Source organism: Halichoeres trimaculatus, unplaced genomic scaffold (assembly GCF_033239565.1).
Source record: "Halichoeres trimaculatus isolate MK-OKI-2021-1 unplaced genomic scaffold, fHalTri1.1 fHalTri1_scaffold_2, whole genome shotgun sequence".
In the NCBI taxonomy this organism is placed as follows: Eukaryota; Metazoa; Chordata; class Actinopteri; order Labriformes; family Labridae; genus Halichoeres; species Halichoeres trimaculatus.
This window is the reverse complement of record NW_027437180.1, coordinates 17389557-17406041: the sequence shown is the minus strand read 5'-3', so window position 1 is coordinate 17406041 and position 16485 is coordinate 17389557. Positions and strand designations below refer to the sequence as shown.

At 42.0% G+C, this 16485-nt stretch overlaps 2 protein-coding genes across 6 annotated transcripts in view; both read left to right on the top strand.

Annotated features, from left to right (window-relative positions):
- The first annotated feature begins 415 nt into the window (after nt 1-415).
- On the top strand, nt 416-3013 carry nxnl1 (nucleoredoxin like 1). The gene is made up of 3 exons (XM_074682456.1): nt 416-651; nt 2463-2552; nt 2680-3013. The coding sequence occupies exons 1-3, from the start codon at nt 416-418 to the stop codon at nt 3011-3013; spliced, it is 660 nt and encodes a 219-aa protein (XP_074538557.1).
- A 1594-nt stretch (nt 3014-4607) lies between these two features.
- The window catches only part of LOC141800695 (adhesion G protein-coupled receptor L1), a 40010-nt gene continuing 28132 nt past the window's right edge, over nt 4608-16485 (top strand). For 4 of the 5 annotated variants that reach the window (XM_074683436.1, XM_074683446.1, XM_074683426.1 and 1 more), the window contains exon 1: nt 4608-5492. The gene's annotated coding sequence lies outside the window, so the exon portion shown is untranslated. Of the gene's footprint in view, nt 5493-15255; nt 15400-16485 lie in introns of those variants that run through there. The other variant, XM_074683416.1, reaches the window with a different exon arrangement.

Below are 16485 nucleotides of genomic sequence, written 5' to 3'. Positions count from 1 at the left end.
TGAATGTGATATAAACTGACAGACTGGGAAGTGTTTCAAGTACGACCTGGGAAGAGTTGAAAAGAAACCCCCCAACCCACCCCACCCCAAATATTTTGAAGGTTGTTTTCTTTTTGGATTTGCGGCCTCAAGGAGAGATAATATTTGTGAGAGGTAAGCAACTGTGAGGATTATCCGATTTAACAGCCAGTGAGATGGGCTCATATGATCAAGGGGGAGGTTTATACTGGCTGCAGTGCATACAGGCTAAATAAGAGGAGATTCATCAAAAACAGTGTAAGAACTTGTGAAAAACATTTCCAGAAGTTCTCGTGTAGCCTCTCAGTCTGGTGTGAATTTCACTTCTAACTGTCATCATAACTTTGTGTTTCTCTTCAAGTCTCACTCGTCCCTCCTGTGACACCCACCCCCCAGCATGGTGGACCTGTTCATGGACCGGATCCTGCTGAAGAACAACAGAGACCAGGATGAGTTGGACACAGAGCGTGAGATCATCACGCGCCTGCAGAATCGCATACTGATGCTTTTCTTTGCATCTGCTGCGTGTCAGAGCTGCCAGCAGTTTGCGCCCACGCTCTCAGACTTCTTCAAAAGATTGACGGATGAGTTTTATGTAGATCGCTCTGCTCAGCTTGTTCTCCTCTACATCAGGTACAGCACACACACACACGCATACAGATGTGTATTCAGGCGTCGTAGTCATGCAGCAAATTGGGTCTCCAAACTCAAAACTGATCTTCTTGATTGCAACAACAACTTGATTTAAAACTTGGTGTTAATGTGCTAAAAAACATCCTTGATGTCAGGGTTAGATTGGTTTGATTAATGCTGTAATGTGGGATATGTAAAAGGTTGTAAGTTGCATTATGACAAAATACACCAAGGGATACTGGAAATTTTATTTTGCAGGCTAATATGCTAATTACCCATTAGCTAGCCTACTTAACAGCTAGACAACCATCTTTTAGGCGAACCCATTGTAGACTTAAAGTTTAGCCTTTTCTGCTTGTCATGTTGGCTACACAGAGAAAAAAAAGATATTTGCTTTTAGCCACATTTAAGCTAACAGTGACATTAGTCAGTTAGTGTTTGAATGCTAACATTAGCTGCTGTTTAACCATGCAGGAAAAAAAAAAAAATTAGTGGACATATTTCAAACAGAAACCAAGCGTCTGATCAGTGATGACAAATATCGAGCCCGTGTAGAAATGCTAATAATAACTGAACTGCTTGGTGGAAACCAGGCTTTAGTCCAGTCCCTCTAGAGTCCACTCGAGGCTGGCAACAGAACACTGGAAAGCATTTTTACAGCAATAATAATCATGTTCACAACCTGAAAAAAAACAAAACACTTTTGTTCAGTTTTTTTTTAAAAGCTATTTAACTTATAAGTTTTACCTTGTGATGTCGTGACTGACTTGACTGACAGGAGAGTACTATGTAGCAGACTACACATTGGCTAAACGCCAGCCTATTTACCTCATTCTAACTCAAACAAAGCTGAGCTATGTCTGTGTACGCGCGTTTTCATACTGACAGTACGGAAATCATAGTACACTTTGATTTCTCGGCCATTCAAAAAGTTGTGTGTAAAATGCTGGACACTACTCACCCTTCATGGTCACCATCTTGACTATGTAGCAAAAAGGGTGGTAATGGATCAAGCAACAGATGATGGTTTTAATTAATAAACTGTCAAGCAGTTGAAAAAAACGTGTGAATGGTTGTGAAAGAATCATCATTTCCGGAAGGTGTGAAGCAGCAGTGTTTGAATTTAGACAATAGTACGACTACTCGTAAAACTTAGCACACTGTGCTGGCAAGCAGTACACAGTGTATGCAGTGTGCGTCATATAAGTGAACTAATGGAAGTATCTCATTTGGGATAAAGCAACAGCTCGAGTTCAACATTTCTAATATTATCACCATCGGGGATTGGCTTCAAAACGTTTTATCAGCAACAAATGGGTGATGTCATGGACACAACCTCTATATCTTATACAGTCTATGGTTGAAACACCATGATTGCTTACACAGCTGCAGTTGGAAGCTATCATTAGCAAACTTTCTTATGAATAATTACATAGCTGAGAGCCAAAATATGCATTCATTATGCTGACAGAATGATAAATTTGTAATTTACCTGCAGGTAAGCAAGTTAGAAGAATGCTAACATTTGCTGTCAGTCCAGCAGCAGGTGCTTATGATAAACACAAAATACCAGCTCTGAAGTAGACCAACAAAAAATAAATCATAAGCTGGTTCTTAATCTGAAAAAAAAAAAAACAATATAAGTGGGAAAGGATGACTTTTAATGTCAAGAGACAGCAATAGATGGAGAGAATATATCCACTGCTGCACTCACAAAGTTGATTTATTTCCCAGAACAAGATATTTGTCACCTCTGAACACTCTGTGCTATCCCGTATCTCTCAGCAATCTTTTGTTCTTCCATCCAACAGCTTGGACCACTCAGAGGAACAGCAGGAGAGCTTCCTCAAACAGCTGCCCAAAAGGAGCCTGTTCCTGGCCTACGAGGACCCCTACAGGAGGTGAGTGGGACCAACCAGCTAGTTGTGTGCACAACCTGCTGGAGGATGATTGCAATGTAAGTATATCTATCTGTATAAATCCATTAGCCCAGTGCCAGTGTGTTTGTGTGTGTGTGTGTGTCCACAGGGAGCTGGAGGCCATGTTTAATGTGGAGGAGCTGCCCACAGTGCTGGTGCTGCGTCCTGACTGCTCCATCCTTGTCCCCAATGCAGTGGAGGAGATTATCTGCCTCGGCCCAGACTGCTACCGCAACTGGCAGGAAGCTGCAGAGCTCATCGACAGGAACTTCATGATCAACGAGGACTTGGGGCAGAAGTCTATGTGCAGGCTGCGGGACCCAGTGAGGAGAGTAAAATACAAGGTGGAGAGTGACAGGAGGAAAAAGAAAAAGGAGAAGTGGGGGAGAGGGGGAGAAGGGGATGAGGAGGCAGGCAGAAATGAAGGAGGAGCTCCTTTTTGATGGTAAACAAGTGTGCTACGAACCCCTAAAACCCTTTCTGCAGCAATGCTCAGACTGGTACTGTGACTGGTTTAGCAGCTCTGGCAACAGCCTCTGATAAAGCCTAAAGTAATGCACTGGGTATCAACAAGTATTCCTGTAAATAAGCTGATCTCATGTCACAACTAACTAGCCTCAAAGTAGCTTTCAGGCTGCTTTCAGATGAATGATGAACAACCAAAATCAAGTCAATCATTGTTGATCAGCGTTCCTCTCTGGCATGGGGCTTACCCAGAAAGGTGACCTGGGTGGCATAGGTCCAGAAAAACATCTGATCGGCCGCACCTGCCATCAAATCTGGAGCTCTAATTGACCATATTCCAAAATCTAGGTTTGCTTGTAGGTATCAGGAAGAAAAAATAGTATGAAAACACCTCTACCTCTGGTATAAGGGAGTGCAGATATGCCAACAACCCATAAAAAAGAATGTAAAACACTCTCTAAAGGAACACTGGATGCTGCCAACCGATGCTGACCTCAGCGTAGTATTAGCTTTGAACGCTGCCAAGTATAGAGTCAAGCCAAGCTTAGGTCTGAGCCAAGTCTTTGCCATTATGGCTTGTTTTATGACGCCCAGGAGATTATTTGAAACCATTTTCCCATTTCCAAAGACACGCAGCTCTGTACTGCAATGTTTTTTTCTTTTACATGACAATTTGTACCATCCAATCAAAACACACGCATGCATAATCCAAAATCAATGAATTATTCAGCATCATTAAAATAATTTTGTTAGTGACTGTTGTGCTTTGAGTGTTTATGAAGTCTGGCTCTGCTTTACAGGCTGCACAAGAAGCAATCAGAGCCATTCAGAGGGAGTCAAGTGAAATTATGGAGGAACTGCCTTTTTTTCTCCATAATCAGTGCTTTCCTCCTCCTTTCACACTAACGGCTGTTTAGCCTTTGCACACTTCCTTGCACATGTAAACTGCATGGATGGGGGTTTATTTGATCTCCTCTTGCATCATTTCCTGAGCTCTCCAAAGACTAGAAGGTTTTCTTCCTCCTGCTTTCCTCTGACTGACCTGAGCTTTAATGCTGCCATTACTCCTCAAATGCAAATAGGAGAAGCAGTGAAGTGCTCTTTTTGCATTACAGGAGTAATGGCAGTAATGGTTGGAGCAGATGGGGTAAAATTCACAGCAGAGACAGATGATGAAAGCAGAGTGTCATCAGGTGTCTCCAAGGTGTGACTGTTTGATGGGAAGGATTGTGGAAGTATTCACAAAAGGTAACACTTAGAGCTCAACAAAGACCATATGAAAGTTGGTGGAAAAATACTGCATGTCTTTGCTGCACACGATAACTCCCATAAAAGCTGAACCTACACCGGGCTGCTCGTAAAGGACACTGAAGCCTCCATAAACATGAAGCTGTTTATTCCATATCCCCTCCTTTTGCCTGCACAGCACCTTATTGTTGCTCACTCAGAGAAAACCTTTATAATATAGTCGAAGCCCCCTCTATCCCTGCCTCTCTCTTGTCTCTGCACACGTACACACGTGCACGCTGAAACTCACACACGACAGCACACGCACTTTGCGCGCTCCCGAGTGCAGAACGCGCAACAAGCGGAGCAGCGGATGAGAGTGAAAGAGAGAGCGCCAGAGGAAGAAGAGGAGAGCAGGACGGATGCAAGGCGAGGCCAGGAGCGAAAAACCTTACATCTCCTGCTCGTCCAGCTGTTGTCTTTTTATTTTATTGGCGCAGCATCATTTTGAAAGCGTCCTCTACATTTTTTTAGATCTAACCCCCCCGATCCATGCCAATGTCCGTCCTGATGTGCTGCTGCGCCTCATCACGATTCCTCAAGGATACGAAAAGCTGCTGTACTCACGTCGACGCTATTTTCCGAAATAGGCAAGGATGTAACATGGAGAGCGTCTGATCAGTGATGACAAACGTTGACCGGGCTTGATGAGCTGTAAAAATCGACGGAGCGAGGCGGAGCAGCGCGAGTCGACGCGTTAATTTGCGCCTAATTATTGTTTTCGCCTGTGATCCTGTGTTTTTCCCCCTTCATTCATTCACCCATCGGAGCTGTATAAGGCCTGCAGCCCGCACCATCTCTGGGCATGAAACCCGTGGGAATTATGATCCCGACGTGACGCACAGTCACACACACAGCACAGCGGGGGAGACATCGAGCCTCGACAGGACGGAGGGAGGGTGTGAGGTCCGGCCGAGCAGAGACCTGATCACAGGAGAAGGAGGTGGAGGCGGAGGAGGACGCCCTGTTAGTTGTTATTGGACACTAATGACTGGCGAATAGCTCAGCAGAATTATCACATTGAATATATCTTTTTTTAATGCATCGGGCGGAGAGGAGAGGGAGAAAGGGAGGAGAGTACAGTAGGTGCGCGAGGGCGCAGAGAGACGGGATGCGGGAGACGCAGTGAGGAGGAGGAGGACGAGGAGGAGGGAAAGCGGAGGATTGACGGTAAGATATGGATATAGGCTATGGGGATGCACCCCGCCCCTCCTCTCTCTGTCTCTCCCTCTCGCTCTGTCTCTCTCTGAAAGGTGCCCTGCTCCTTTGCTGCTGCTGTCAGGGGCCATTTGATCGCTGTGAGACAGGGATCTGATGTGCTGCTGTTGCTGCCCGGGCCTTTTACCTCTGGCTGCCATTAAGAGCTGGGTCAGTAGTGTAGGAGAGCGCCCTGAAATATTCATGGGCATGTGACGAGCCTCCTCTGGGCCTCAAAGGAGAGCATGCAGGGAGAAAAACGGCATAATCACTCTGGAGGGTCCCACGCTGGCCCACATCAGGGGTCTTTCACAGGAGAGGGGCTGAGTTATGTTGATTGTCACACACACACACACACACACACACACACACACACACACACACACACACACACACACACACACACACACACACACACACACACACACACACACACACATCTTCATTGCAGTGTTTGCTGTGCTGCAGTGAGACTCATAAACAGTTCAACGGGCTCTAAATGCAGGTTTTGGTTGAGTGTTTGCAGGTTTGTTCTGTTGATTGGAACAAGGGGAGAAATAGAGAGGGTCAATATTTCCAGGAGGGGGTGAGAGGAGGAGGAGGAGGAGTAGGAGGCCAGGAGGCAGAGGGAGGAGAGGGAGAGGCAGAGGAGAAGAGATGAATGGGAGAGGAGGAAGAGAGGAAGGACTCCTGCTTTTCTGATACATTTATAACCTTGAGTGTGTGTGTGTGTGTGTGTGTGTGTGTGTGTGTGTGTGTGTGTGTGTGTGTGTGTGTGTGTGTGTGTGTGTGTGTGTGTGTGTGTGTGTGTGTGTTATTGATTATGTGTTAGTCATGTGTGTCATACTAACAGCATACAAAATGTCATGTAGGAGGAAAAACGTGATGAGCTGACTTCATTTGAATACAAAATGTTTGAACTCTCATTTAAAGAAGGTGACTCACCTTGCGTGTGTGTGTGTGTGTGTGTGTGTGTGTGTGTGTGTGTGTGTGTGTGTGTGTGTGTGTGAGCATGAGTGTGTGTTGTTGCTTGCACCGTGTATATTAGGTATGAACAAAAAAAAGAAGCATTTGCACCCGAGCTTGTTTCCATGTAGGGATCATTTACATCAACCACTGATGAGAAATAAAGCAGTGATTTGCTTAAGCCGTTCACACACAAACGCACACAGCTGGGATGACTTTCTGGTCATTCAACTTGTAAAAAGAAACATTTTCATCTGATTTTCATTGGACCACCTCACTCAGGTCATGCTCATGTCTGTATGCATCAGTCAGACACACTGAGTCAGTAGGCCTCTGTTATCTGTGCGTGTATTTTTTAGGCCGACTCACATCAGACACAGCAGCGTCACATGAAAATCACAAGATTTTGGATTGGATATCACATGAAATTACATTCACCTCATGAATAAGAACTGGATTTTTTAGAACCCACCATCAACAGATGCATTTTCTCCAAAATGAAACCAAAGTGTCAACCGCAGCACCTTCACATCACCATACTGCTCGAGCCCATTATCCAGCTCTGCCCTGTTCTGCTTCCTCCAAACAAAAGCTGCTGGATGCACTCAGCCCTGCTCTCTCACACCTCAGCCGACCATCCCCGGAGCACATATTGTGAATTTTCCAGAACAAAACCAAGCTCTGCATCCCTGAGTTTTTTTTTCTCCTTTTCCCTGACATGTTGAAACAGCTCATGTAATAGTAACAGGTTCTGCTGACACACACATCATGTTGAACAAAGAGAGGCTGTAAAGGAAAAACGTGACGAGAGACGGCAGATGTGTCAGCCTGGTTTTTGTCTTAAATATGCCATAAAGCTTTGCTGCTCTGCGTTTGTATCACATTTAACACTGTGGCAGCAATTTAGGTTGGAAATTACATCTGACGTGCACCGCTGCACATTCACCTAATGCATTTTAAAGTTTTTAAAATAACTGTACTGAAAACATTTTCCCCATAAGGGGGAATAGTTCATTAATTTACCCGGAAAATTCTCACGTTTGAACCTTTTACCTGTGTTACATCCACACACACTCCATGACAGTGTGTATTTAGGCAGCATCACACAGGTCGTATGTTGGATAAATGTTACATGTGTCATGTGTAACATTAGCAGTCCATTATAAATAATAAATCATCCCCAAGACATTTGCTTCACTTCACATATTGGAATTCACATTTTCCAGGAACAGCAGCATCTCTTTGACCTTTACAGCAGCGTTTCCCCGCTGTTTTATTGTGGATACTACGAGCTGTGTGTCAGGGTTAGTCACCGTAACACAAAGTGCTATTTTAAAAGAGGATGAATCACCTTTCAAAAATATGTTTAACAGCAGCACAATACTTGCACGCCTGTGTGGTCATTAAAAGAGACTAAAAAAGCTTCTGTTGCTTTTTTCTGTATTTATCTCAGACAGTGATGTGTACTTTATGTTTCTTAAGTGAAACAACCACAAAGGGATATCTGTTGTTATTTTAAACAGTCATCAACCATGATGAACTATAATCACATTTATGTAAAAATACACACATGGCCTTTATTTCTCTAAAGCAGACTGTAGCCTGGTGCAGCTAAAGACACGCCCGATGGCCAGATTAATTTGAAGATGTAGGGAAGTGAAAATGTCATAGATTAATTAGGGGGTAAATGAAGCTGAAATAAGGAGAATACCCCATTTCCTCATGATAATTGAATTTCTCATAATAAGAAAAATAATGATGAAAAACTAACACAAATAATAAATTGATTCAATTTACTGTCAAAACAGAGTGTCTGGAGAAACTGAGATGTCTAACACAGGACACATTTCTCAGTTATTTAATGATTTTGTATTTGAGCTCCAAGTTGAGAAACATTGGAAAGACACCATCACACTAAATGTTCATTGTTGCCCGCCACAGACGACTCCACAAACTACTAACTGAGGTGAAAGAAGTCTGGTTAATTTAACAATGGTTAGTTTACTTCAGAGAAACAGAGAGAGAAAACAAAGGGGATAAGGAGGGAGAGGTTAAAGACTCAAACACTGGAGGCTGTGACAGAGAGACACTGCTCTGGAGAAGGTGCCTTAAAGAAAATCTTGACAGTTCTTTGCTCGGGTTACACTCGCGTTTGAAGACTGACACATGGAAAAGGAAATGTCACAGACTCTGACAGTGATGAGGCAGAAATTTCACCAGGTGCTGCACTGGTTCATGCACTCCTGTTTACCTCATGTTTCTTCACCATCAGTGGGAATTTTTAGTTTGCTGTGAGTTATACCAGCTTAGTTGGCTCATTTAAATAAGAGATCAGTTTAATGAGAGACAAAACAGTCAAGAAGTCTACGGAGCAAAAACTGGATTATATTTGTGCATTGACTTCATGTGGGAGTGGCTGGCACACTCATGAGCACTACATACCCCTGCGTTGATGTGGACATCCTATAAGGACAGTGTTATCTGTATGTTTATTATACTATGTCTGTAGTCACCATAGACTGTAAAAAAAATGGACGTCCTCTTGCTTGGCCCCTTGGTGGCTGGCTGCAGTATAGGTTAAAAAATCTAGCTTTCCAGCCATTCCAGATGGGCTGTGGTCAAACTTTGAAAAATTAATACTCCTCGTAGAAATGTTTCTCACGTCCGATTGTTGTGGTGATTTGAAGATAATATTTGGCTGCCTTGTATTCGAATCCTTTTTTTTGTTCTGAAACGTTTTGTTTGTACGAGGTTAAAAACAAGGTTTTACCTAACATTTAACAACTATTGACAGCTGCCGTCCTTGTGTATTTTTTGGGGGGGATTGTAAAATATTTCGGGAGGTAGAGTCAAGAAGTGATTAGACTCTCGAAAGAAAAAAAATTATTTTTGTCACCCAGCTCCACTCAGATTCTCCCAGAATCCCTCACAGTCTCTACTTAGCAGACTCTGGCTCCACGACTGCTACAATGTTAGCGCCTGTGACGGAGGTATTTTGGCTTCAAAACTGTACAATGGTAAATGTCGGAGCCACGCTGTCCACTCTTTATACAGACTGTCACAGCCATTTTGAGTGTGTTATGATATAACAAAGCTGATATATGTTGCTGTGCATTAAACAACTACTACTACAAAAGAGGATACAGAAAAAATGTCAGAGGAAATGAAGTATGGCTGATATATAACAGTTCTGGAAATGTTGTAAATACTTAGAACACGATACCACCCAGCAGCAACTTGTGTTGCCTTCTGTGAAGGTTTGGGGACTTCACAGACATAGGTTACGTCCTTCATTCAACACAAAAATACGATCAGACTTCAACGACTTCTATGGACAGAGGTCAAACGTGAATTGTAATGTGTGAAACATGATTTTCTGTGTATAGTTCTGTAGAGCGTTAAGTGCATTGGAATATGGGGCTTCCTTTATTTTTAAAATTTAAATAAATAAACCATGCGGAAGCCAATGTAGATTTCATTATGAAAAAGCATTTAACTACATCCTCAAAATTAAATCACTTAATACATTGATGCACCAAAAACAAGACATCAAGTTGAGACCAAAGAGTTCCACAACTTTAAGACTGTTCGCCAAAATATTTTCCTGACACGTTTACCAATTCCTTTCTCCTTGAGATGCTAGAAGAGTGTAGTATCATTTAAAAGTATGTGTTGTTTCTTACCACTTTCTAAAAATCGATATCAATCAAGAGATTTTACAGGTTAAACCTGCACATGTTGGTCTTTTGGCACTGTAAAAATATGCTTGATATGATGTTTCATAGTCAGAGTCTTTGATAATACAGATATTTGATTGATCCTGGAGGAGTACTTCGAGGTATTCCTCCAAAAGATGCGACATATTAGTCATTTATATGGAACACCCAAAACATTAACAACACAACCAAACACTTCTAGAGCTCATCCCCTCAGATCCAACCATCAATAACCAAACTCTTTATGGGAAGGATGGATTTTTGAAATAATTTTTTCATCATCAGACTCTAGTAAAGATAAGGTCTTGTGGGTTGGTAGAGGCCAGCGTCATTTTAAGACCTATATTTCCTTTGTTGGTGTGGAGACGGACATTTTTCACATAAACATTGAAAAAGCACTAATGGAAACAGAATCTTTGAACATACGCAGTCTTTCATGTCAAACCATTCTTCTATGACAGACTTCTCAAAACTCAGAGGCTTTCAGGTCTCAGATTCAGACGGTCATACTTTCTCTTGTTTGGGGATCAGGTTGAAAGAAGACACACTCTTCCTGATGAGATCCTCATACTCTGACAAAGTGCTTATGGGGCACTAAGACAGGTGAGCTTTTAGCACAGTGAGAGTGCTGAGGGCAGGATTACGATCCTGATAAATATGTGAGGAAACTTATCAATGTTTAATCAACCTTCCAGCAGTCTTTAAAAGAAGCTCAGCTCTTTAGCTGAAAGAAAATCCAATAACTTCTCACGCTAAAGTCTTCTCACAAACCGTCCCTGTCTGCCTCATTAAGGGCAGAAATACACAAGTGGAATAACATGGCAGACCTGACAGGGCTTTTGGCTTGTCCAGCCGCCCATATATTTAACATAAATCGCATGTTATCATCCCTCCAGCAATGGATGACTTTGAAAATGACATTTAAAAATGATACGGGTATATCTGGAAGCAATTTACTCCCATTTCCCTCTTACATTATAAACCGCAGTGCTCTCAGGATCATCCAACACTCTGCTCTGAACTTGACCCTGAGTGTCTCCTGTGTTTCTGCCTGCAACAAGAGAGTGATTGACAGAGGGCGACACCTCCACTCCCCTGAGTCCAGCATCGACCAGACAAACATACAGGCACTAAAACCCTGTAAGTGGCTTTGACTGTGGTGTGTAGGCCTCAGCCCTGTGGGAGCTGCAGAGGTCAATGTGCTGGCCGGTCAGAGAGGGCACTGTGGAGTGTGTTTTAAAATTATTTTTTTAAGCTGAAAATATCATCCACAGTGGTGTTATTACTGAGGTGTTTCAGCCAATAAAGTGTCTGCTCTCGCTGTGCTGTCAGGAGTCCAATCCCTCCATCTCGTCCTCAGCTCTTGATTACTCTCTGTCTCCATCGTTCTCTCTCTCTCTCTCTCTCTCACACACACACACACACACACACACACACACACACACACATACACGATCTTCCATTAGGAACCTAACGCTACAAGGCTGTTTTGTCACTTTGTGCTTCATAGCTATCTAGCCTCAGGCACTGATCGCTCTCTGACCAGCGGAAGGGGAGGTTTTGCTCCCTGTGTGTATATGTGTGTGTGTGTGTGTGTGTGTGTGTGTGTGTGTGTGTGTGTGTGTGTGTGTCTCTCTCTCTCTCTCTCTCTCGATCTGTTGATTTTATTGTCTCCACCTCTAACAGTGTGAATCTTTGTACCTGACTCGATTTCACATCAGTTTGAATGATTTCCAACAGACTGACTTTAATGGCTTTCAGGTGTCATTTGCCTCCCGCTGCAGCGAGGCAGTCCACTTTCTTTTTTATTTATTGCTCAAATATCTGAGCAGCCAAACCACACAGGAGCATTTTGGCAGACTTACGTTTGACATCTCCACCAATTAGGCCTGCAAGCAAAGATTGCTTTTATTTTTGATTGTTGGCTTATTAGTTTGATAAATCGGTTAAGATTTTTTTCCTCTCCAAATGTAAAAAATCTTTCAAAAAGTCATTTCAAATTCCCAAAGCATTCAGATGAATTAATCCTTTTTAATTTATTTTTTTCCTACCATCTGCCGTAAAAGCAAACATATTAAATTTACATCAGAAAAATAGCAGAACACTCAATCTTCTCAAGCTGGAGTCTGCCAATATTTACAAATTTTGCTTGATATTTGACTCAATTCAGCACACTTTCTTTGCATGAAAGAAAAAGTGACAGTCATATAGAAGAGTGATAACATGGTTACAGTGAGGGGGAGATTAAGAAGATAAAACAAGTGTCTTCCTAGCAGCTTTATAAATCATTCACTCCTAAAAGCTCACTGGTGTATCATTTCCAGCTCATATTTTGGAGCCAAACAGAGTTCAAATCCATGTAACTGTGCAGAGATCTCTACGATTACGAGATAACAAATATGTCAGGCTGAGTTTAGCCTTATTTAGCCCTCCACTCCCAGGAGGACTTTTAACAGCCCTAAAGCTACTTAAAAGAACTGAAAGGGAAAGCCTGTTTGTCAGGGGACTTTACAAATAATTACTCATAAATCATCTAATAAGTCACTGTTAATTCTGTTAGATGCATGCAGATTAAGGCAGCTTTTCTTTGCACACTGTAAGAGCACATGGTGCTGTGTATGCACATACATTAATGCATGTGTGTGTGTAAAGTATTTCACTCCAGGGTCTCTACTCACACACTCTCACTTAGCGGCTGCAGCTCCTCCAAGTAGGCCGAGCGCTGGCCCGGGGCTGGATTTTGGTTGTACGCAGGGAGCATGGTGCTGCAAACAGGGGGACCGGGTGTGTGGCTTTGTCAAGGCCCATCAGTGTCCTTGCTCTACTTACTCTGCATCAACACTTAAGGGTGTGTGCATGTGTGTGTGTGTGCATGTATTTGTGTGTTGGACGGAGAGAGACGGAGAGAGGGGGCAATAGGGGGCAAGCAAAAGAACATGCTGCCATAAGGGTTTTGGATGAGATGAGACACATTGTGTGCGTGTGTGTCAGTGTGTGTATGTGATGAAAAACAGAGAGGTTCTCATTCTGTTGACTCTTTTATGTGCTATGTTTAGTGTGAGTGTGTGTGTGCATATGTGTGAGTGTGAATGATTCGCTGGTCCTGGGGCTTTTATTACAGTCTTGTTGGTCCAGTAGACTTAAAAGAAAGCAAAAGTCTCCCCTCTCTGTCTTATGGATGTGCGTGCATGTGTGTGTGTATATATGCTCATGTGCATGTGTGTGTGCGTGTGAGTGGGCCCTGTACAAGCCTGAGCGCAAGTCTTTGAAAGCATGTTGGACATTTGTTGAGGACTGACCTAAATCTGTCTGCCATCATTACCTAACAAGAAGACGGAGAGAAAAGGAAGTCTCAAATAAACACACGCAAGCACACATATGTGTTTGTACACATACACACACACACACATGCACCCTGACAGACAGACTGACACACCAACACACACATCATGCTGTGTACACTCTGGAGCAGCAGATTGGGATGATTTGCAGGAGAGCAGGAGATGTAATGTAATGAAATGATGCTGTTCAGCCTCAGTTCTGCCTTCTGTTCAGGGACCAGGGTTCAGTCTGCAGAGGACGGAGACTATAGTCATATCTCTGAAGGATCCTAATTAAAGACTCTTTTTTATTTGGATTTATTTTTAAGAAATATTCTTTCCTGGATTCATATTTTTTGTAGTCTTTGCAATGACTCACATTTTAGTTGCGTGTTTCCCGAGGCATCATAAATCTTTCACTCCTCTATCAGAGAGGAAGTACTATTTATTTTTTTAGACTTCATACTGTCCCTCTGGTACCCCATTAGTAGCTTTACATGATTAACAGCTAAAACAAATCCCTTTCTTTCCTCACACTGGTGTTATGAAGAAAAAACATATTTCAGGCTCTGTCTGAAACACCTCGTCTTATCTGCTGTCTCTTTAAGGCTCCCTGCTCCACAGACCCCCTCCCTTATGCAGTGACCTCATCATTTCAGCAAGTCTCATCAAGATCTCGTGCTGTTTTCAGAACCGACTGTTTTCAGCAATTTATAGACAGATTCAGGGATTTCTAAAACATTTGTAGAGGTTTGAAAATCTATACGTGTAGTATGGTTTCTCCACCTGATCATATTTAAAATATGAGGATTCACGATACTCCCTCTTTAAAGATTACATTATTGGGATAACTGTCTCGCTTTGCAGTGGGAGTGCACTTGCTGTGAACTGAGGCTACACTTCTCATAACTGTAGCTCTTCTACTCCTGGCTTTGACCCTTTGCTGCATGTTTTTACACTCTTTCTACTCGCCACATTAACTGTCCCTGATTTGCACTCCCATCATATGTAAAAATAAAAGCAAAAATTGTACATTTTGTGTTCTTATCACGGGGGGAAAATTTGTGTTGTGCTCTTGTATGAGGAGACAGATGTTATCTCGTATAACCCCATATATCTCTCTGTAATTTAATCATATTTTTGTTGTATTTTTTTTTTCTTAAAGAGTATTAGAATATTTAGCTTGTGTATATGTGCTTTGCTTGAATATTATTAAAATGTGCTCATATGCGGTCATGAATTAACAAGTCTCTTTATAGATGGTTTTAAGCTCCTGAGAGACTACAGATCACCCAGAAATAAAAAGAAATAAAAGTCTTAATATGAGGAATTTAGCTGAGAGCTGTGACAGAAAAGAAATCTTGTGTGTTTGTGTGTGTTTTTCAGATAAATGATGTGCTTTCAGTTTTAACATAAGTGAGCGTGGGTTGCAGATGTAGATGAAAAACAGGAAGTTCAACTGTGGTTTCAAGAAACACAGACACAGAATAGAGGAACTTAAAGGTTTATCTTTACAAAGGTCATGAGTGCATGCGCTGCAAGTATCTGTCAAAAAAACATTTCCTTTGCAGGAGACATATCGATGTTGCTGTGTCCTGTAAGAAGAATAACGACGAGCTCAGAAGCAGATATGTGACGCAAACCAGAGGACGTCTTAGACTAGGATATGATATGTCTAAACTAGGCGGGGCCATCATATATTTATTGGTTCAAGGGAAAGATTAGATTGTTCTTTGTACCTAGGAGACCTGAGGGACAGGTATTAAGAACCACAGATCTGTTGCACATTTTTCAACTTGTAATTAATCAATCTCAGGATCAATTTGGAAACTGAGTCGCCTTTTGTCCACTCTCATCATCATAACACCAGGAAACAAGGTGAGGGTAAAACACATAAAAAAATTTTCTAACAAGAGACTAATTTCTGTTGCATTCCTTATTAATGAGACAAACTTGCCTTGTGTCTCTTGAGGGTTCTGATTTCTGTAATGCCAGCACCCCAGGAGGCACTTTGTGCATTTGAAAATCGAGTCGTATTTCTGTTGTGCCCATTTGTGAAGTCACATTTTTTTTGTGCTCTTATGAAGAAGTCATATATCTTTTCTGCTCAAAGTCTGCAGTCCTATGTCTGAAGTGATTTTGTTACAGATATATTCTCTATGCTAAGCTTTTATACACAAGGCAAATTTCTTTTATGACTGTACCTAAGAGAGGAGATAGATTCAAGCTGTGTGGTCATTATATATTTCTGTTGTATGTTTGAGGTGAGTCTTTGACTTGACTTTTGAAAGAGACGGCACAATTTGGACTACACACACACACACACACACACACACACACACACACACACACAAACACACACACAAAGAATTAGATTTAACATCTCTGGATGTATAATGTCTTAAGATGGAAGAACCAAAATGGAATGTGAAGCATAGATCTTCAGGGATTCTTGTTGGACACAAAATGATGAAAACAAGATTTGCTGCACTAAACTGCCAAGACAATTACAAGCAGCCTATGGCAAGCATGGACATTGGGGGTGGGAGAAAAAATCCAAAATCGATGTATCAGGATTTTATTGTTTGACAGTATCAAAAAAAAGATTCTTTGTCAAAAACAGTTTATTTTTTTAAAACTTCAAATTCTTCATTTCAATCTTTCTTTAAAAACTGGATTGGAAAAAAGTTACCACTTTTCTCCAACAGAGGGTAAAGTGTTGCTCTCTGACTTACGTGATGTGCATGATGTGTTTTATGGGGGAAATATGGCTCCTTATTAGGGATGCACAATATTGGATTTTTCCCGATATCCGATATGCCGATATATCGAAACCCCTTTTGACCGATACCGATACCGATACCGATAATCATAAGTTTGTTTGTTTTTTTCACTGTAAAGAAAGCTTAGTCTATCCTGTACTGGAATTTTTATGTTACTCTAATTGTGACGGTCTTATTTGTT